The sequence below is a fragment of the Tenrec ecaudatus genome, chromosome 4, assembly GCF_050624435.1.
Source record: "Tenrec ecaudatus isolate mTenEca1 chromosome 4, mTenEca1.hap1, whole genome shotgun sequence".
Classification (NCBI taxonomy): domain Eukaryota; kingdom Metazoa; phylum Chordata; class Mammalia; order Afrosoricida; family Tenrecidae; genus Tenrec; species Tenrec ecaudatus.
This window is the reverse complement of record NC_134533.1, coordinates 154,458,642-154,480,766: the sequence shown is the minus strand read 5'-3', so window position 1 is coordinate 154,480,766 and position 22,125 is coordinate 154,458,642. Positions and strand designations below refer to the sequence as shown.

The window sequence follows — 22,125 nt, the reverse complement described above, 5'->3', positions numbered from 1 at the left end:
GCCATCTTGGTCCAAGTGAAGCTTCCACCGCACGGGAAACACTCCCTTTCGTGAATTAGCTGGACTGTCCCTGGCTAGAGACTGTTTTTATCCTCTTACCAACTGGCCGTGCCAAGGATCTTAGGGTTGGGTTGAGCAACAGTGAATATTTAAGTTAACGAAAACAGATACATAGAAATTTTAGTAGTGTCGAGAGACAAACGAAACAAAATTCTTCCTAACATGAATGTGAAAATGGGAGAAAAAACAAAAAAACTGTTTCTGCTCATTCTCCCAAACAGAGACGGAATTCCGAGCGATGCTCTCTGGACTCTGTTTTCACTGTACCTCCACACTGCATCTGTGGATTTTGTTCATTTGAAAAAATATATCTGTACAGCGTTCTCTAAGTTACCAGAACTCGAAGAGAATACATCTCTTCCTCCTCCCCGCCACTGACTTTCCATTGCATGAGCATGAGGTGACTACAGCAATGTAGGATCGGTGACTCCGGTCCAAGGTAAGAAAATAGAATGGATTTTCTCGGTTGTAAGTTTTCAGATGTGCTCTGACTCGAGGGGCACAGTGGTAGCGACAGCAGACACCTCCGAGAATCCGGGGACACTAGAGGCTGAGCAGCAGGCTAAGTGATTCGTAAGAGTGGCTAGTAACACCGACCTGTGCCGAGACAGACCGCTATCTCACCCATGCAGCTCCTGGCCTCATGCATTGCCTTATGACCGATAGTCCTTTTTGCTGTGGGGCTTGTTGCGCAAAATGTTATCGATCTCATTTACCACGTGGGATGTCATCTTTGGGAGAACCTGAGAGCAGAAGTACAAAGAAGATGGTTAGTGCCGATTCTCATTTGTTCCTGGTGCTTGTCTGAGGGCTTTTAAAGGTTTGCAGACAAATCGAATGGAAAGATCATGGACTCAATGTAAAGCCAAGGCGGCTCTGGATGGCTAAGCACAAGGTCCGGAGAAAGATGACACTTGCCCGCTTCATAGATTTTCATCCTCAGAAAACTGTATAGGGTCAGTGAGTCAGAGCTGTCCCAATAGCCCTGGACTTGTTTTATTTTTGTTTACATCTATAAACCACAACTGGAATATAACCTTCCACCATGGGAGCCCCGAGAGGTCAGAGGCCTTGATTGATCCACACTCTGTCCACAGTGGAGGACCCCTGGTGGCGCAAAGGTTAAGCACGGGGCAGCTCACCGAAAGGTCTGCCATTCACACCCACCCACAGCTGTGCGGTGGGCGATGGGGCAGCCGGGCTTCTGTGAAGATTAGCCGTCTGGGCATCTGATGGAGTTGTGCTGATCTGCCCCATGTGGTCGCCAAGAACTACCCCTGCTGGTGTCCGGGACTCACACCCACTTGAAAGCCAGGGGCTAGGCCCAGTGACTAGAGTAGTGCTTGACCCATTGTAGGTTTGCATTCAGTCGTAGTTGAATGAATGGGAAAATAGTCCCCCACGTCACCGAAATGTGGACTATTGGGTGCGGCGCCCTCTGGTAAACATGCAAGACTAGCCCTAGATGTACTTTCTAGTTCGGCGGTTGGCCACATTAAAATACGTGAAAAGAGGTGAAATTGATTTTAAATTCATTGGATTAAGTCCAGGAGAGCCCAAACATTTCACTGAGTGAGACGGAGGAAGAGCCTCGGCAGTCTTATTTCCGTGCTGCGTCTGCCAGGTGTGCCGGGCGGGCGATGGCGCCTGCAGCATCTCCCTGCCAGGGCGCGCGTGGCTCGAGGCTGCTGCACTGGGAGCGCATGGCAGGAGGGTGGGCAGAGTCACCGGACTGGTGAACACGGGTGAAGGGTGGTGTGGTTTTGCAGGCGCCCTAGGTCCGTGGAGCGGAACAGTGAAGTGTGTGTGATGGTGGTGCGGGGGTCGGAGGACCATGGGAGAGGGAAATTGGGGCAAAGAACATGGAAGGCGCTTCATGGCCTCTTAGGGAGTTCTGGCTTTGATTTTGTCGGCAATGGGGGACTTCCGAGGTGGGGCGCCTCCAACACCTAGCTGTCGTGGGGAGGCAGGCCTCAGCAGGCATTGAGCAAGCCCGCTAGACATTTATTGCAATCCCAGCCCAGCTCCCTGAGTGGAGTCGGTTCTAAGTCGCCACAACCCTGCCGGACAGAGTGGAACTCGCCCCATGGGCTCCTGGGACTGTCATTCTGCACTGGGGCAGACAGCCCAGAGGCCAGAAGGGTCTTCAGTGACAGTGGTATTGGGAAGGGAAAGGAGGGAGGACCTGAGAGGCGTTCTGGAGAATGCCGGCTTCAAATCCGCGGGGTCTCGAAGGATGATGGTGCGATTACTGTGATGGGAACATGGGGACCGAACCAAGTCTGGAGTACAGTGCGTGCCTTCAGGGCGGCCGTGAGACAGCCCTGGGAGATGACTTTCAGACAGCTGCAAGTGCTTTGGAGGGCGGAGCAGGGGCGCTGGAGTTGAGGATCGGGGAGTCCTCTGCAGGAACATGCTAATTGAGGGCCAGGGAAGCGTGAGCTCATCCAGGGCCGAGCTGTGCTGGAAGACGTGGCCAAGGGCACACATTACACAAGACCAGGGACGGAGACAGACGTTCTCTCGCTGAAATGGGCCCTGTGTGGAGGCGGTTGTGAAAGACAATTATGACAACCCGTTCTGAGGTTTCAGCTTCTCCCTTTCCTGCAATCATGTTGGCCAAGGTGACCTTGCCTCTTCTCAAGTGCGCTCTTCAGAAGCTGTGGAGTTTGGCCGAGGATTAGAGTGGCCCGGTCCAGGGAACTGCTGGTTCTGGGGAACAGCTTCCCAGCCCACGCTGCACAGGGGAGTCTGACTTCTTGGCAGTTCTACAGTCTCAGAGCGTCAAACGGGCCAGGGAGCCAGTTCCTAGCTCCAGTTCGCCACGTTGTATTTGGTGGGGGTTGGGGTCTGAAAACAGACCCAGAAATCCTTCTTTTATGATCCCCAGATAAATTTTGGATATGCTCAAGCTTTAAACAAACTGAGAGGGAGAGGGTATAAAAGTACTTGAAGAAAACATGATTCAATTCATCTCTTTCTCTCCATGTCCTGGGTTGAGGGAGTGCTCTAAGTAAGATACAAAATATAAGTGCCATCGGAGAAAATTACTGAAAATAATCAAACTATCTCCAACATATTCATGACAAGGGACCGGCTTCCTCATTACAGAAAGAGCTCTCTGAAAACTAAGACAATTCCTATCAACCTAGTAGAAAGTTTAGGCAAGGGCATGGACAGGCAGCTCATAAACACACACACACACACACACACACACACACACACACACCAATAAATTAAAAATGTGCAAGTTACAGAACAGTACACTGTTTTTTGTCTGTCAAATTGGTGAAGCTGTGGAACCGATGCTCCTGGGTCAATGTGAGATCATCAGGAGTTGAAAGCGCATGCAGGGCCCCTGGCGGGTAATGGAACTAAGTGAAGGGGGCGGTGGAGACTGGCAAACTGGAACTGCGCGGTTGAAAGGTGGTAGCTGCTGATAAACCCCCCTCCATTGTTATCCTGCGGGGATTCCGAACCGATTGTTCAAGGCTGAAATTCTTAAGAGTGGCCATAGATCCGTAGTTCTTTGTGAAATGGCTCAGCGTCTTCATGGTGGCAACTCCTTTTGAAAATGTTAACCCACTGGTTTGCAAGCTCTGTGTCCTCCTGACTGGGAAAATGGGGTCTGAGAGGGCTGGGTAGCTTGACCGGGGCTGTGATGTATTAGAGAAGGCCACAGGAGATGGGGCCACTGTTCATCCATACCTTGGGGTGGGGGTGGGCTTTAGCAGGCTGGGGTGGTGGCCACTCTGCAGGCCAGGGGAACTAGGTAACTCGTGACTGGAGATTAGGATGCTGGAGGGGGGCCGATGGGGGAGCTGCGCCTGGGAAGGTTGGGTCTGGGACGGGGCAGGGTCTGACTGGCCTGTTGAGGATTCTGGACATCACAGGGTGTGTGGCGGGAAGGCGTGTTACGACTGAAAATGAGTAAATAAAGCAAAGATGAGCATGTGAAGGGGCAGGAACAAAGGAGACGACTGGAAACAGAACCATCAGAATGTCAATAAGGAGAACGTTCACATGGTGTGAAGAACACAACTTGGGTAGATAGTGTTGAATGGGAACTTAAACTGCTGTGCGGATCTTCCCTGAAAACACAAGATTGTATTTAAAAACGATGGTATGGCTGGTGGGAGGGAGGGGGAAGAGGCAATTCTGCCCTTTGAGGTGACGCACACCCAGGCTGCTCCTTAGACGCAAGGATGGCGGACTGTGTCGTGCTTACTTGCGCACGTTGTCAGGAGAGACCAGTCCCTGGAGAAGGGCATGCTGCTGCGTAAATCGGAGGGACAGTGGGAAAGAGGAAGGCCCTCCATGAGATGGGCTGACACAGTGGCCCCCACAATGGGACCCGGTAGTGTTTCTCTCTGGGTGTGTAGGGTCACTGGGTTGGAATAGACAGATGACACCCAACCAGAACAACAGGTGTGTATATGTGGGGGGGAGGGGATAGGTACCAGTGGTGGAGGGGGGGAGACGCCTACAGCTGTGGTCCCCCTCTCTAGGCACTCCCACCCAAGGAAGCTTTGGTTTACAAACACCCCTTGCAGGATGCATGCCACAGGCACATTCCATCCCTGGGAGTGGCTGTCTCTATACTGGCAGTTACTCTCCTGACAGTTGCTGGCACATAGTCTTCTCCCTGGTCAGCAGCATCTCACCCCCTCCAGGCCACACCACCTGGCTGCCTAGGCTGCAGGAAGGTGGGGGAGCAGTGGGAGAGGTGAGGTATGACCCCTGTGGGTGGCAGCAGCCTGCCCCCTTGGATAACATCTCTTTCTCTTGCCCCATGAGCACAGACCCTGTGTGACCCCTATGCTCTAGAGAGCTCTGGCGCCTGGCCCTTCCCTCCTGGGTGGAGTCTCTGGGTGGACCTGCGTCTCCAGGTGTGGGTCTCTAGGTTCGGTTCGGTGCTGTAGAGACCAGGGCAGTTCCCTGCAGCCGCTTGCTGCCAGACTGCCCGGGGAAAGTTTTCTAGGCCGTAATCTTTATAGACACCGACTCACATATCTTCTCGAACAGAGCATCTGGGTGAGCTCGTCTCTGGTCCACTCACCTGGGGGACCTTGCTAAAACGTAGATTCTGCTTCAGGCCATCTGGGGTGGAAATGTAAGATCTTAGCAGAGGGGTCAAGCGGGACCAGTTCAGTGCCAGTGGCTATTTGTTTATCCTCTTTCTGTCTCTCTGCCTCTCTCTCTCTCTTTCTCTGTGTCTGTCTCTAAGGATCTGTAAGTTCCTTGAGGGTGCTTTGTGGGGTGCCGTGGGTCAGTTCTGACTCAGAGACCCTCAGCACCACAGCTTGAAACACTGCAACACCGCCTGGTGTCCATCCTCACTGTCTTCGTCACGTGCCAGCCCATTGTGGTCGCCTTGAGGGCTCGGCAGTACCTGCTGGGTTCCGGTGGCATCCCCAGGGCCTGGAACACAGTGGGCTCCCTGTGGGGATCTGCTCAGTGAACTAATGAGTACCGTTCCTAACTCACTCTTGCTCAGCTAGCTCATGAGCGCTTTGAGGACCGAGCCCTGGATGTCATGGTCCCGGTACTCCCACTGCCGAGGACGATGCCAGGCCCATGAGCAGAATGGAAACCACTGGATTGGATTCCGGTTTGATGGTGTACAGCCTGTTTCCCTGCCCCTTCCTCAGCACAGTGCATCCTCTACCTCCTCCGCCTCTCCCGGCTTCGGGAGCAGAGGAGAAGGTGGGGGAGTGGGGTGAGGCATTCCTCAGAGGGGGAAGGAACTGGGTTGCAGGGCAGCTCTGTAGAGGCAGCGAGTCTGAGGTGGCTGTGCTGTGTCCAGCATGAAGAGAGGGTGGCGGTGGGCAGGGGCTGACCATTTATCCCCAGAATATTCTAGGCTAATTTTACAAAGGGATCTGTAAATGTACGTCTCATCAAGTGCCCCCCACCCAACCCCTATCTGTTTCCTTCTATTGTTGGTGGACTGACTTCAAGGACTAGAAGCGAGAGAGGCACTGGGAGACAGTTGTGCCCCCCCCCCCTTAACTAAAGGAACCAGGAGAACCCTGGCTATCCTGGCAGCGGCTGTAACAAGAGAAGTAGAGGAGTCTGACGGGTGGACAGGCCACTGAGAGAGAATCCTTGCAGCAGGGAGATCACAACACACACCAACTCCCACCAATCTCCAGAGCTAGGATTTCTGGAAACGTCTCCCGCCCCTTGAGGCCCCGCAGCACCTCCCACCCGCTGCTGGAGGATGGATCCAGTGCCAGGGCCCTCCAGCAGGGACATCAGGGGAGGGGTGGCGATGGGCACTGCTGACCTTGCTGCAAGGGACACGTGGTCCTGGAAACCCTAAAGAGAAAGTTGAGCTACTTCTCTTAAATCACAGCAAATATTCACTCATCCGACAAGTATGTCTCACTGACCCAGGGCCATCCGAGTAGAGAAGCAAGAGGGAGACCCCACAGTATGACCTGGAGAGCCACCGTACAGCAGGGGAAGGGACAGTGATACTGAATCCCCAGGGTGCTGTGATGGACTGGAGGCAAGGTGCTGGGAGAGCGGAGGGAGGGACTTGGCATATTGTCGGTGGCAGCTCCTCATGGTAGCCCCACATGCATCAGAGCAGGACTAAGGTCTCCATGGCTGGCTTTCTTAGAAGTTGCCCCCCAGGCCTTTCCTCGGAGGGGCCTCTGGGTAAACGCAAACCTTCACCTTTTGGTTACTAACTGAGCAAGTTAACTACTTCTACCACCTAGGGATTCCTTGGTACATTGTAAATTGGCAATCATTATAGCATAAAGAACAAGAACAAATACATGACCAGAATCCATATGGGTGTAGATTTATGTAATAGTCATATGACGACTACATCTCAAGGAGGATATGAAGGGGGGTTTTATAGTCAGGCCAGTGAACCCGCTTTCCAGGGTTCGCCTTGTGCCCCAACCCAGAAAAATGCACCGTGATGAGAAATGAGCTTTGGAAACATTGTACAAGAAGTAGAGGCCACTCCTGGATTCTTGTGCTGTCTAAATGCTCTGGCTGCTGCTTAAGCCTTTGTCTCTCTTCCCCTCCTGTCAGACCCTCCCCGAGATAGGCAGGTGTCGGGTTGCTAACTGTTAAGATCAGTGGTTCAAACCCACAAGCCTCTCCTTGGGAGAAAGTTGCAGCTGTCTGCTTTGGTAATGATTTACAAGCCTCTGAAAATCTGAATCTAGTTGCTGCGGAGCCCTGGTGGTGGAGTGGTTACTCATTGGCATGCTAGCCCCAAGGTCAGCAGTTTGAAACCACCAGCTGCTCCTTAGGAGAAAGACGAGGCCGTCTACTCCAGGAAAGAGTTAGTCTTGAAAACCCATGGGGATAGTTCTGGCCTGTCCTCTAGGGACAGCAGGAGCTGGAATCGCCTGGGTGGCAGTGAGTTTGGGGTTTTGAGTGAGTCAGAACTGGCTCCGTGGCAGTGGGTTTAGTGTTGACTTAGAAGGAGCCCTGGGAGCACTGTGGGTTCCACGTTAGGTTGCTAACTTCAGGGTCGGTAGTTCAAGCCCACCAGTGGCCCCCTGGGAGAAGTAAAATGCTGTCCTAGAAAGATGTGGTCTTGGAAACCCTCTGGGGCAGTTCTACTCTGTCCTATGGGATCACTGTGTGTCGGAATGGATTCGATGGCAGTGGCTAGGTTGGGGTACGAAGCCCCAACTTGGAGTCAACGACACACGGAGGACAAAGGTCAGAAGAGACAGGACTTCTGAAGCCCTGAGCATGGCCGTCACCGGGGGGAGGGGTGTGGGGTGTGGGGTGTGTGTGTGTGTGTGTGTGTGTGTGTGTCAGACAGAGCAGTCGTACTTGCCTGAATGGCACCGAGGTTTTCAATGAGTTGCTCTGGAGTCGATGATCCCAGGAGCACAGAACTCACGCCCTCATTTCTCAGGCACCAGGCTGGGGAGAGAGCAAGACCACTGGTCAGTGTGACAGCGCACTTCTGGGAGTAGCTCATCTATAGCTACCACTGTTGCAGCCAGAATTGAACTCTCAGGGGAGGGCATTACAAACCCCAGCAGCGGGCAGTCCCTGCCGCATAGAGATTTGATAGAATCTGCATCGAACTGTGGCTCAGGGCCCTCATGCACCAACCAGAGGCCTGTGCAAACACTTGGGGCATCCTTGCCAGCTAGCACCCAGGGACACAGAACACTCTGGCCACATGTCTTTTATTTTAATAGTTTTACTGGCAATGACTTCGGACACCGTACAATTTAATCATTCCATGCCTACTAAGTAGATTTGTGCAAGTATCACCACAATCAATTTCAGGACGTTTCTTCTAGTCCTCATTGTTGTGACCCTCTCAGTTGCCCATCCTCCCCTGCCATGCTCCTAAGCAATATCAATCCAGGTACTGTCTCCATAGACCTGCCTATCTTAGGTTTTATATACAGAGAATCATACAAAGTACAAGCAAGCAAAGAAACGAACACCAAGAACTGACTAGACAAAACAGAAAATTCCCAATTGAAAGAAAGAAGATATTACAAACAGAAGCAACTTTAAGATAGGTCAAAAGGGAAATCAAATGATAAAGTATTCCATTTTAACTGCACTACATCTTCCATAAGCCACTTTACTATGCTCTCTGTCTGGTAGCAAGGCTTATCCACAGACCTCGACTCTGGTCAGAGGGGATTCACCACAGGCTTAATCCATTTGGGGACGCTGCAAATAAATGTTGGATTTCCACTGTCATCCATCGGCTTCTGCCAACTGGGCGTTCACAGTTTAAGCTCTGATACCATTCCCTCCTTTGGGTTTGGAATTTTTTGTTTATAATCCTTGGATCACACTGGTCGGTGTGCCTTTTCCATGCGGTCTTAGTTGACCCCTCACTTTAAGACGAGCCTTTAAAACTCCAGATGTTATTCCTTCTGACAGCCAGGCGTCATCTGTTTTCTTCACCGCTCTTTGGCAGACATCTTCATTCCAGTGTCCACTTGGGCTCCCAATCTTCTGACTATAACTTATTTTTGTGCTCACTTGCCTCCCACCTTTCATGGGAGCTCTAGCAGACCCTGGAGCCTGGTTTCTTTGTTTCCACCTACCTGCCAACCTCTGGACCTCCCTTTCTTCCTAAAACCAAATCCATCTGGGCCTGATTATCACAAGTGCTCTTTCACCGACCCTCAGCCCCTCGACTCCTGTCCTTCCTCTGCTTTGCTGGCAAATTCCATTCACACTGCACCTGTGTTTTCTGCCCCCAAAGGAGTGGCATGCAGCTGAGCATCATGAAAGCCCCGTAGGCTGGCACCTGTGGGTGTCGGGTCCCACCCATCAGGGTCTTCAGCACAACCCGGCAAGCCTTTCTTTTGCCCCTTGTGCTAGTTAAGGTTTATTGTGCTGACTTGGCTATAAAACACATGTGGGATTAATTGAAGGACAGTTTGGTTGAAGGGCAGAGAGATCAATGGCTCCGTGAGCCTCGCCCTTCTGGTTCTCTGGTCTCTTGTTCTGTGATGGTCGGACCTGTGTGCATCTACCTCAGCTGGCAAGGCTCACTTCCTGTGAGACATCCCTGAGGAGAAGCCACATGGACTTACCTTGATGCAGCCCTGGGTGCTGGAGCAGCCGTGTGGAGACCCCTGCAAGTGCTGAGATGTCTACACCGCCACTAGACTCTAGTAGACTTTTTACCCACTGGTCTGTGATCCTCCTGCATTCGGTGTCATTGTGTGTGTTTTGTGAGTTTGAGGACGACTTGTAGATCGGTGTCGACATATGGGCTAAGTCGGACTTATGGGCTTGGACTGGACTGGTTTGGGATGCTTTCTGAATGTACACTTACCCTTTATATAAAACTCTCACGTATACATATGAGTCTCTATGGATTTGTTTCCATCGCTTACCCAGACTAATACACCCTTGGCCTCCTTATCCCGGAATGACATTACAACCTCTATTCTTAAATACAATCCAACCCCTGTCCCTAACTCTCACAAGATAACCTTGCCTCCAATTTGGTGTAGAAAACCAAATTCCCCAAGTGGAATATTCCTTAATTTTCTACTCTCCCAACTACATCTGTATCTATCTCCACATCATTGAGATGCTGAAGGTGAAGTTTGCCACAAGGCCAAACTACTCCTGCCCTGTGTCCATCTCCTCTAGCCTCTTCTTGGACTCCTTTCATCCATTATACCTTGTTATCTCCTGGCTTTTTAATCTGTTTACCGCCCTCCTCTCCATTAGGTAAACATACTCAGATCTCTTCAATGTCAAAATAAGCTTCCTTTGATTCTTCACACCTGCCTAGAACCTGACCCCAACCTTCTTCCTTTAGTCAACGTTGAAAGGGGTGCTTTAGATGCCCTACTCCTCTTGCTTACATCCCAGTAGAAGGAGCTTCTGGCTATGTCGCTGCAGCCAATGCCACCAGGACTCTGCTAGAGATGGACTACAGTGACTTCTCAGTCCTTCGCTGCCTATAGAGAGGACCCCAGGTGGCCAGGTCAGCAGTTCAAAACCACCGGCCGCTTCTCTGGACAAAGATGAGGCTTTCTACCCCATAAAGACTTACCATCTCTCAGAAACCCACAGAGGCAGTTCTGCTCTGTCCTATAGGGTTGTTCTAATGGCAGCTAAGTAAGCTGCCTGGGGTGAGTGCTTAGTCTCCTCGAGGTTGTGCCCACTAGGTGTCCCATTGTTAAACAATCAAACTCACTGCCTTCGAGTCAATCCTGACCCAGGGTAGAATGGCTCCTGTGGGTTTTCAAGACAGTAGCTATGGGAGTAGACAGGGTCATCTTTCTCCCATGGAATGGCTGGTGGTTTCAAACTGCTGATCTCCTGGTTAGCAGCCCAGCAAGTGATCCACTACTCCACCCGGGCTTCTAGGTGTCCGTGGGCACCATCAAACTTCTCCTCATACTAACCCTGTCCCTCTTTTATTCTCAGTTGGTGGCATCACCAGCAACTTGCCAGTTGTCATCAAGGATTGTCCTTTTCTGAATCCGCGTTCCTTCTCCATTGCCAAATCGAATTGTTTATCCTCCCTAATTATGTCTTTAATCCACTGTATCAGAATCACCTGGGCCTTGTGAGAACATCCATTTCTAATTCAGAATGGGTGGGTCGTGGGTGGGTCTGAAAACTGGCATTTTTCACACGCTCCCAGGTAAAACCAATGTTGCTGAACCAGAACTCAGGCTTTAAAATTTTTTTTAAAAAACCTTTATTGTGGTATAATTTACCCCAAATGTGCCTATTTTATGTGTATGACTCAATCATTTTAGGAAATGTATTAAATGTGGAACCATCACTATTTCCATCATCCCCAGTCACTCAGATTGAGGTACAGTTAATCCCCCACTCCCACCACCAACCCTACCTACCATGAAGCTGCTGGCGGCCTCTGCCTGGCCTACCCTGGACATTTTATCAAAATTTAAGCCTATAGCGAGTGATCTTTGATGTCTGCCTTCTTTCACTTAGCACAATGTTTTGCAAGGTTTATCCGTGTTATAACATTTTCAAGTTCTTTTTCGTGATCACAGTATTGCATCTCCCCTGAGGGCTGGATAGCGTTCCATCTTTTCTCGCAGCTACTCTGCCACTGCTGCTGCTTCCCCGACCCTGTTGCCCCTTCCAGACCTCGCCGGCTCTTGCTTGGATCGTGCTCAGACCTAGCTCTCACAGTCTCTTGAAATACCAACTCGATTGCGTTACTTTCTTGCCTATAAATTCTTTCGCGTGTCCCTCACCTAATGGTTATCGTATCAGGTGAAGCCTTCTTTCTTGCAAACCCTCCTTTCTTGCCCGCTTCTCCAGCTTCATGCTTATCTCGCCCTTCCTGCGACTTGGTGCATCTCAGTCAGCTCCTCCTAGGACGGCCACTCCGCCCCAAGCCTGGCTTTTCTCCTCGGAGCTCAAGTGTGCTCCCTGGGAGGTCGGAGGGGGTCACTATTCACTTTCATTACTAGAGATCTGCTAGGGGCATCGCCTTCTCCTGAACTCCTTCCCTGAACTCCCAGCTACATTGGGGATCCTTTATTCTTGACTCTCACATCCCCTGTGCCCTTCTCAAAAAAAAATATTTTTGTGTGTGGGTATAGTCTGTACTGAAAGCATCTGTGTATTTTCCTAACTTCCCCACCGGGCCGTGGCTCTGCATCATATTTGCAGTTGGATCTTTAGCACCCAGCCCACTGCCTGGCACCTCTTGTTGTTACCCACCGTGGAGTTGGCCGATGCCTGGAGGCATCCCCGGGGACAGTGAGTGAGACCTTGGGATCGCGGGGGTTTCACCGGCTGGTTTTCAGAAGTGGAACTCCAGGTCTTCCTTCCTAGACCATCTGAGTCTGGAAGCTCCCTGAAACCTGTACAGCACTGTCGCAACAGGCAAGCCTCCACTGACAGATGGGTGGTGGCTGGATCTGAGGTGCCCTGGCTGGGAATCCCTCCCTGGGGAAGATGAGACCTCTTACTACTTTTCACACACTCACCGCCACGCGGGGTTTATTCGGACACAAAGCCACCCGAGTGGACAGTAGAGCTGTCTCTGTGGGTTTCTGAGGCTAGAAATCATAGTCGAGGAGAAAGTCTCACCTTTCTTCCTTGGAGTGACTGGTGGGTTTGAACTGCTGACCTTGTGGTGAGCAGCTGAATGCTTGGCCCACTCTGCCAGCAGAACTTCTGCCCCTCCTCTAGTAGGTGCTTATTAGACGCTGGTTGAGTGAACATAGCTGGTTGAGTGAACGTAGTAGACATGAGTGATTGATGGATATTCCGGAGCACCCCTTGTCCCCCACTTGCTCCAGGTGCTGCTGTCAGCTGCTACTATTTAACCTGCGACTATTCCTGGGCCTTTCAGGGCCCGCACTGAAAGCTTCTCCTCCGGCCAAAGCCGTGCAGCTTTGTAAACACGACAGGGCTCTGCTGCCTGGGCTCTTTTTGGTGCATTATTTCCTGCTTTGCATTGGGAACGCTTTTTTTTTTTTTTTACTCTAGTGAGACTTTTGAGGACCAAAACAGGGCCCTGGGCAAATGATCCCCCAGAAATGGCCGAAAGTCAGCAACTCTGATTCCCTTGGCAGAGCTGCGGATGGCAGGCGAGCCCGCTCTGGGCTGGCCAGCTCTGGGTAGCACTGCTGAGGATCCTGGATCGTGAGCACTGTGGCCCTGCAGCCAGGGCAGTGAGGGTGCAGTGCCCGGCGAGCACCCCCTGAGAGCCTCGTTGTGAGCATGGGGAATGCTGGTGCTGTGCACGTGTGACCTGGGGAACCAGAACACAGTTGGGTTCAGTAGTTTGTTTCCTGCCAGCTCCCTACTCTCCCCTGACTGCTCTCTTGCAGATTAGAAGTCGTGTACCTGCAAATGGAAATACAGGAAAGAAGTAGGAGGCAAAGTGCATACAGAGAAGCCTAAATACAGACATGTACATATGTAAATATATTTATGATTATGGGGGCAATTGACTTATGTGCATATATTTATAGGTTCAGTAGTAGGGTAGCAGATGGACATTGGGCCACCTCATGCATACTCCCCCAATACAATAGCACCTCGCCCTGCTAAACAGTCATTGCAGGATACCCTCCTTCCCGACATGATCACTGAAGACAGACGTGTGTGTAAGCAAACGTGGGAAGAAAGCTGATGGTGCCCGGCTATCAAAAAGATAAAGCGTCTGGGGTCTTAAAGGCTTGAAGGCAAATAAGCGTCCATCTAGCTCAGAAGCAACAAAGCCCACAGAGAAGAAGCACACGGTCTAAGCGAATACAAGGTATTGAATGGACCATGTAGCAGACACCAAGGAACAAAAACAATCATTGTGTGATCACCTTCCTCACATAATCGCTGAAGACGAAAGTGTGCATAAGCAAGTGTGGTGAAGAAGGCTGATGGTGCCCGGCTACTGAGAGATATGGTGTCTGGGGACTTAAAGTCTTGAAAGCAAACAAGCGGCCATCTAGCCCAGAAGCAACCGAGCCCACACGGAAGCAACACACCAACATAGGTGATCGTGAAGGGCAGAGGAGACCAGGTCTCAAACAACAAAGGTGGGGTGGTGGTGAGAATCACATCACCGTGAAAGAGGGGGAGTACATGATGGGGACCCAATGCCCATCTGTAGATAGCTGGACATCCCTTCCAGAGGGGTAGTGGGGAGGAGATGAGTCACTCAGGGTTCAGTGTAGCAACAATGAAACTCAAAACCTTCCTCTAGTTCCTGAACGCTTCCTCCCCTCCCAATTATCATGACCCCAATTCTACCTTGTGGACCTGGTTATACAAGAGGATGTACAGCGGTGCAGTAGGGATCTGGAAACAGGGAATCTAGGACAGACGAACCCCTCAACACCAGCGGTGGGAGTGGCGACACCAGGAGGGAAGGGGGTGTAGAAAGGAAGAACCGATCTCGGAGATCTATGTGTAACCTCCTCTCTGGGAGATGGGCAATGGGGAGGCGGGTGAGGGGAGACAGGTAAGGGGAGTGTAAGATAAGATATAATAATTATTTATAAACTATCAAGGGACCAGGGGTGGGATCGGGGAGGGAGTGGGATGGGGGAAAAAAGAGGGAAACAGCTGATTCCAGGAACCCAAGTGGAAGGTGAATTATGAGAATGACGAGTGCAACGAATGTATAAGGGTGCTTTGCTCAATTGATGTATGTACAGATTGTGATAAGAACCTTATGAGCCCAATAAAAAGATTTAAAAAAAAAGAAGTCGTGTACCTGCAAATAATCCCTCTTTAGCGCTGAGAGTTTTTAAAAAATAAAATTGTTTATAAAGAAAGGAACACAAAACAACAGGCAGAAAGGACATCTGGGGGCACAGGGAGAGGAAGAGGACGAAGAGAAGCCTGTTTTAATTTTATCTCTGACTCGAAGGAAGGTCTTTCAGGTACATCCAGCATCCAGAGACTGTGTAAACCGTGTGACGATTTCCTCCCTAGAAAGAGAACGGGCTTTGCTCCCATTCCGAGCTAAAGTGCGTGCTCGTTTTCACATTGCCACCTAGAAGCAGTGTTCATGACTGCGCAGCAAATGTGTTTCTTCTGAATATGCCCATGACTCGGATCACATGTCATGGCTAGGAGCAGGCAGTGGCACGTCTGTGTGGCTGATGCTTTGCAAAAACATCATCGACATCCCCTTAGCTATCACTTACTGCACATCCCCCTGTCCCCTTTGCTATACAGATATCACTCTTTCACTTTACAGTGCTGTGAGATAGGCATTGTCATGCTCATTCTACAGGAGAGGAGGCTCCTCACCGGGCGACACGGAAATCGAGTTTGGTTCTGGCCCGTGCTGGTTAGAGCGGGAAGGATGCTCCCACAGGGACGCTGTTCTTGGCGTGAAAGGAGAAAACACTGAGAGAGTCTGCATTTCCTCTCATCTTCCTCTTCCTCTCTTCCCTCACCTGACTGTCCAACTTGAGAGACGCTGTGCCTGACAAGCAGTCTATAGTTTGCAGAAGCCTGATCGTTAGGTTTTTTTTTCACAGTGCATCATTATATCTGACTTTGCTCAATTCCTGCCATGTCTTCCTCTTCAGCACTCTTCCCCACCTCGGTGCCAACCCGATTTTTTTTAGTGTGATCAAAATAGGTGGCCATTTTACACGTACAGGCCAGAGGCACACTTGCATGCCTTTTGCCATATTTCTGTCCACAACTGCCACGACTCTTCCCAGGCTGTGGCCTCCCTGCGTCCTGCGTCCCCTTTCTGCACATTGGCCTGGAGCTAGGTGAGTCTGAGGAGGGCTCGTGCTAGCTTGGGTGCATGGACGTGAGGTGGCTTGGGCTGGAGGCCTTCCTTATGTAAAGTGGCTTCTGATGGGAAGTTCTTTCTGATGCCCACGTGAGTGCCACTGGTTTTGTTTCTCTAGACAGCCTAGCGCAACAGTGCGTTTGGCCGCTAAACGAAAGGTTAGAGGTTTGCGTCCCCCCAGAAGTACCTTGGAAGAAAGACCTGGTGGTCGGTCTACTTCTGAAAAACCAACCCCTGAAAATCCTATGGAGCTCGGCACTACTCTGACATGCACGGGGTCCCCATAAGTTGAACTTGACTCCCTAGTAATGCCTCTCACACCCAGTTTCTTCATGTGCAAGGTGGAGGTAAATAGTCCACAATCTAAAACAGGACCGGCCATGAAACTCTCAGAGTGCTGCTTTGAGGACTGAATGGAACAAACAATACACGAGTGCTTAGCAGAGAGCCTGGCAAAGAGCCCCCACAAGTGGACTGCGGGTCTAAATGCCTCGGGGTCCAGCACAGTGGTCTCTGGGCCACATGGGTGGCTATTTAGTGTGGGAGATGTGGCTAGCCTGAAGCGAGATGAGCCATAGCAGCAGTTTTTAACATGTGGGCCGTGACCCCTTTGGTTCACCCTATTCATAACAGTAGTAAAATGACAGTTATGAAGTAGCAACGAAAATCATTTCATGGTTGGGGGGGGGGGAGTCACCACAACATGAGGAACTGTAGGAAAGGTTGTGACATGAGGAAGGCTGGAAACATCTGCGCTACAGGTATGACATGCACTGTGGAGTCTGAGGGCTTCTTATGTTACAGGAGCAAAGCAGCTGGTTAAGAATTTTTATATTCATTATGTGGTCAAAATGCTGTGTTAATATTTTTGATGTGTCAGGTTAAAAAAATTAGTTTCCCTGGCCACCTCCTTTTAAATGTGGAAGATGAAACGTGCTCTCTGTCTCCCATGCTGCATGGTGCGGGCATATGAGGTCTCTAATTGCTACCAGCCACCTTTTGGTGACACTGTAACATCAGAAGGGCAATTTTCATGGTCCCTCGAGAAGTTGGGGGTGACACTTCCCCTCGTGGATCAGCTTTCTACCTGGCAGTGACCTTGACCTCTGTCACAGCCCTCTCTCTCAGCTTCCCATCAGCCTGGGCTTACCTTCCAAGGGGTAGAAACACAAGCCAGGTGGAATGGACGGCGCCAGGCAGCCCAGGGTCACTCACCCCGGGCACGGTGAGGGTGTGTGCTTCACTCGCACGGCCGTGTTTGGGAGAGATGGTGTCGTAAAGAGAGGGATGGGACTGACCAAACTGTTTAGGGTATCAGAAATCTGGGAGGTCCTGAAAACATCAGGTTATATAGTGTTAGCCAGGGGTTATGCTTCAGAGGTCCATCTGCCCCACAGGAGACATTTTATTACAATGGGGGCAGGGTCAACGAAGTGGTTATTTGCCCTCAGGCACTGTGTGACTAGGTCTTGGTGGTCTAAAATGCTCATTGGCTGACATTTCTAAGTAGGTCACCAGGTCTGTTTCCCCATCTCCTCTTTCATCTGTGTGGTAGTTATACAATCTGTTGTCAGTTTGATAGGATTACAAGTAAAGGGGTGGGATCTAGCCTGTCAATCGTTGTATAGCCAATGAGGCCTCTGTGTGGGCATCGCCTTCTCATGAGAATTCTGGGACTTCCTGTATTTCCTCCTTGGAGATGGGAGACACTCTCTCTCCCAGCTCACTCCCTGAGAGATGCTCTACTGACAAGACACATGGCATTAAGCTGACAGACCCCATATCCTGAGACCTGGAGGAGCATTGTGGAGATCCCTGCCAGCACTGAGATGCTTCTACCACCACTGGATCCACAAGACTTCTACCCTCTGGCCTGTGATTTTCCTGCATTCCGCATCATTTCATGTGTTTCATGGGTCTGAAGAGGACTTTATAGATTGGTATCGGACATATGGCTAATATCAGACTTATGGACTTGATCTGAACTGGGGTGGGATGTTTTTTCAATAATCAACTGCTCTTATATATAAAGCTCTTTCTTATACACATATGCGTGTCTATGAATTTGTCTCTCTAGTCTACCCAGGATAACACATTCTGTAAGCCCCATTGACTGACTCTTGGATAGCATCATCTCAACTCAACTCAACTGAACGCAACTCAACTCAACTCAACACAAGTCAACTCAACTCAACTCAACACAACACAAGTCAACTCAACTCAACTCAACTCAACTCAACTCAACTGCCATCCAGTTGATTCTGACTTGTTTAGCAACACGTAAACCTCTACGGGCAGAATGGTGGTAGCTGTATATGAGGTGCATTGGCTGGACTCACACCCAGGTCTCTCGGATGGAGGATGAGAATCCTAGCATTGAGCCACCACCGCCCCCACCTGCAACGGAAAGCACTTGGTTGTGTGTTGTCAGCAGAAGTGCTGCTCCCCCCTCACCGTGCGCTTACCCACAGCGAGCTGAGGTAGTGTGCATCCCAGACGCTCTGCAATCGGGGAAAGGTCTTTCAGCTTGTTTTGCTGCTTTCTCCCTTCTTCGCTGACAATCCTCTCCTTCAACCACTGGTAGCACTGGGGGGACGATAACACTGAACGTTAGCACCATGGAAGGGTTCGCTCTGGAGCTCGGTAACAGCGAAGAGTCTCACGGCTAATTCTCACGGCCAACTCCTGAACCTTCTTCTTGCTCTCCTGTATGTTCCCCCATCGACTGGGCTACCTACATTTTCATGCAAAAGGATGTTTTCCGTGCCTTACTCTTTGCCTACTGACTCAAAGCAGATGGACTGGGATTCACAATCACCAGTTCAACTGATCAACATGTATGAAACATGTTAAAACCCTGACATGTAGCAGTTATATTACTGACAGCTAAGTGGAGGAAATGCTCTTTATTGGCATTTTTATTGGGATGGCCTAAAGTACAGTCACATTTCACCAAGGACTACGGTGCTTCCTCTTTGGCAAGAAAGCAGGGCGCCAAGCTTTCTGCTCAAAGGAAGCCATTATCTTGCCTTCTCGGTAGAACTAGCTTCCTCCTTCCTGCCTGTACTTTCACACCTAACCTGTCCTCATCACAGACCTTCATTGTTTGCTTCCCCAGCTCCGTGGTATAACTTACAGGTGCATTTTTCAAAGTTTAAAGTGGGCAAAGATTTTCCCAAATGTGTAGCCCCTGTTGTATAGCGATGGAAACGGAAGAAGGTAAGGACATTCCAGGCAGCTCTCTCTTATTGCAAACCTAGAAGAGACTGACTCTGGCCTGTAGAGGAGAAAGCCAGCCTAGTTTCCCCAGCACAAAGAGAAAAATCCCCCAGACCTTGTCAACACCCCATCGCTCTGCAAGCGCTGCTCTGACAACGAAGCCCAGGAACCCCAGGCTCCCGGGGGAAAAAGCTAGCGTGAATCAGCAAGACTCAAAGGAAAAGAGTACTTGTGAGAATTTGCTGCTCTGTTGTAGTGGAGAGGAGAACCATGCCACTGGGCAGCCCTGCCGACTTCTCTGTTGAGTGACTTTGACATAATTGCCACCGTGGCCCTTGGTCTCCCCAAGGAGGCAGAAAGCTTGCCAGTCACTGCCGTGTCCTAGACCCTCCACCCGACGGTTTCAGCAGGCTGCTGGTTTTGTTGTTGAAGTATTTCCCCCATCACCAGGTGGCTATCTTAGACTGTATTTTGAGCTCTGGAAGGATTTTGCAGATGTGGGCCAGAGGAAGGGTGCGCTGCTCTTGTCCGGCTTGTGGTCCAGCCCTTAGTTGGGAGGCTGCCGTGGGGAGGTTGCCAAGGGCTCTCGCAGGCTCAGCTAGGGGCAGCACAGGCGTCTTACCTCTAGGAGGCAGGGGGCCTGGAGCACCTCTCAGGATAACAACGGATGCCCGCGGTGGTGTGGACACCGTGACCCAGGCCAGGCCGCCTGCCCTTTATGTCGGAGAGCCCCAAACCTGCTTTTGTTGGCCTCCCTGGGAGGAACCTCACCAATCCTCACTGATGCTTCAGAACCCCTTTCAGGGGACCAACATCGCTGAATGGTATTCAAAAGAATAAAGTGCAAACCAAATAGCCAAATGCCTTCTGAACAAGAGTTTTTGTTTTAATCACTAGGGGCGTCCCTGAGGCTTTACTGTGTGTTAGCTTCTGGAGTGCTGGCCCCATGCACAGCTGAACAATGAAACTCTGCCCGTTCGGTTCCATCCCATTGTGATGGCTGACGCCATGTGCCGGCGTGGCCAGGCTGGAATTCGCCGTGGTTTTTGATCTGACGTGCGAAGTCATTCAGTTGGAAGGAGAGTTTCCCTTCTAGTAAATGACTGGAGTTTCCAATAACAAATGGATACTATGGCTAAGTTTGCTCTCTCTTGACCCCATACTTTCTTCTGGCACCTGGTTCTGACCTCGGCCAATAGAGGCGGTCAGCCTGTTGTCTGATTGGAGCATTCAGGACCTACCAGTCCCTAGAATTATGTGAGTTGTTTCCTTACAATTATGTGAGCCATTTATATTTTTGTATTAAATTAAATTTGTGTGTGTGTGTGTGTGTGTATGTGTGTGTGTGTATACTGGTTTTGCTCTCCTAAACTCAATGCCATCGAGTCAAACTGCCCCTGTGCTGAGACTGTCACTCTTTCCAGGAGTGGAAAACCTTGTCTTTCTCCTGTGCAGAGGCTGGCTGGTAGGCGGGTAGTTTTGAACTATTGACCTTGCGGTCAGCAGCCCAATGCATAACCACTACGCCCACATGGCTCCTCTTGATCTGGAGAGCTCAAAGACACCCATCAATTGGCTACTTTCAGAGTTAGATCCCCAGGCTTTCCCTTTGCATTTATCTTCATGTGAAAGCCATGCTGAAACCCGCTCAGCACCCCAGCACCCCCACAGCCTCTACTAACAGGTGGGTGTGGTACACATGGAGTGTGTACACCCGGAGTGCATTAGGCAGGGGTAGAACCAGGGTCTGCTGCATGAGCGGTGAGAACTCGAGCCCTGAACCCCAATGCCCCCTTTCAGTAACCACCACATCCCTAAACCATAGCGCATTCAATTACTTCCTTGGCATTCTAATGAAACACTTCTACTTTGAAATTGTCAGTCATTTATAGGCAATGCATATAAATATTTTGATTTTTAGGCTTGGGTTACATACTTGATGTATATGTACACGCACATACATAATGCATTGCTTCTCTTGAGAAAAACCTCTAGAAAGTAGCAAATTGTCTCCCTGTGTACCCACCCTAGGCCCATAAATCACATTTCTGCTTTAGTCAGTGGGAAAAATGGCAGCTTCCGGTTGAAAAGAAGTAGTTATGCATGGACAACTTTCTACTGCTTTCCTCTTACTTTCTTCTTTCTGAAGTTCATTTCGTTGCTAGGAATATGCACAGCAGAACTCAAGTCAACACAAAAGCTCCTACAGGCGCGATTTCGTGGCTGTGGATTGCCTTCTTTGCGGTGGGCGGCCTTTCCACCGTCCCTCTCTGCGCGGTTCCTCCCGTATTCACACGTGCTCCCCACCTTCCAAGGGCCCCAGACAATCTGTTGAGGAGTTGCTGTGGTTAACTTCATCCCATCCAGACTTCTTAGAAGGTCCGAATGCTCAAGGCAGACTTGTGGGTTTTTTTTTTTTACTAGTTAAGCTAAACGATGGTTTGGTTTTGAGACGACGTCAGGGGATATTTTAGTATAAGCTTTAAAGATTATCTCAGGGCAATAGCTTCAGAGATTCATCCAGCCTCCACAGCTCCAGAAAGTCTAGAGTCCACGAGTATTTGACACTCTGCTCTACATTTTCTCGCTTTTAAGGAGGAATCTTGAATCAAAATATTCAGTAGTGGCCGTGGAGCTCCATCCAGGTCTTCTGGCCTCATGGCAAAGGAGGCAGTTATTTCTGGAGACAGCTAGTCACACACACAATCATATCACCCGTGAATAGATATTACTTTACTTTTTTACCAATATGGTTAACTTTTCTTTTTCTTTCTCTGGCTAGGCTTTCTAGTTGATATTGACTGGAAGTTGAGAGCAAGTCTCCCTTGACTTATTTCCAACTTGAAGCAGAAAATGAGCAGTATTTCTCCATTAAGTATTGAGTTGCCCGTTGTCTTTTCATATCTGCCTGGAGGCATATTGAAGTTCTTCCCGTCCATTCTAATCTTCTTCAGGTTATCATTTGCTTTTTAAAATCAAATGCTTACTGGAGGACATAAAAGTGCTTTGAAAATAGGTGGATTTGGCTTCTTTAAAAATGAGACATGTTGGCATAAGGAAATGAGGCTTAATTAAAATATTAAGTAAACATGGAAAGATGGCAGAATTTT

The 22,125-nt window shown here is 50.1% G+C and overlaps 1 protein-coding gene across 5 annotated transcripts in view; it reads right to left on the bottom strand.

Moving 5' to 3' along the window:
• Positions 1 to 713: 713 nt before the first annotated feature.
• Positions 714 to 22,125, bottom strand: part of KCNAB1 (potassium voltage-gated channel subfamily A regulatory beta subunit 1) — a 460,831-nt gene continuing 439,419 nt past the window's right edge. For all 5 annotated transcript variants that reach the window (XM_075548868.1, XM_075548871.1, XM_075548869.1 and 2 more), the window contains 3 exons: positions 18,262 to 18,382; positions 7,877 to 7,965; positions 714 to 803 (listed from right to left, as the gene is read on the bottom strand). In XM_075548868.1, the coding sequence (XP_075404983.1) occupies positions 714 to 803; positions 7,877 to 7,965; positions 18,262 to 18,382 (300 nt within the window). The remainder of the gene's footprint in view (positions 804 to 7,876; positions 7,966 to 18,261; positions 18,383 to 22,125) is intronic.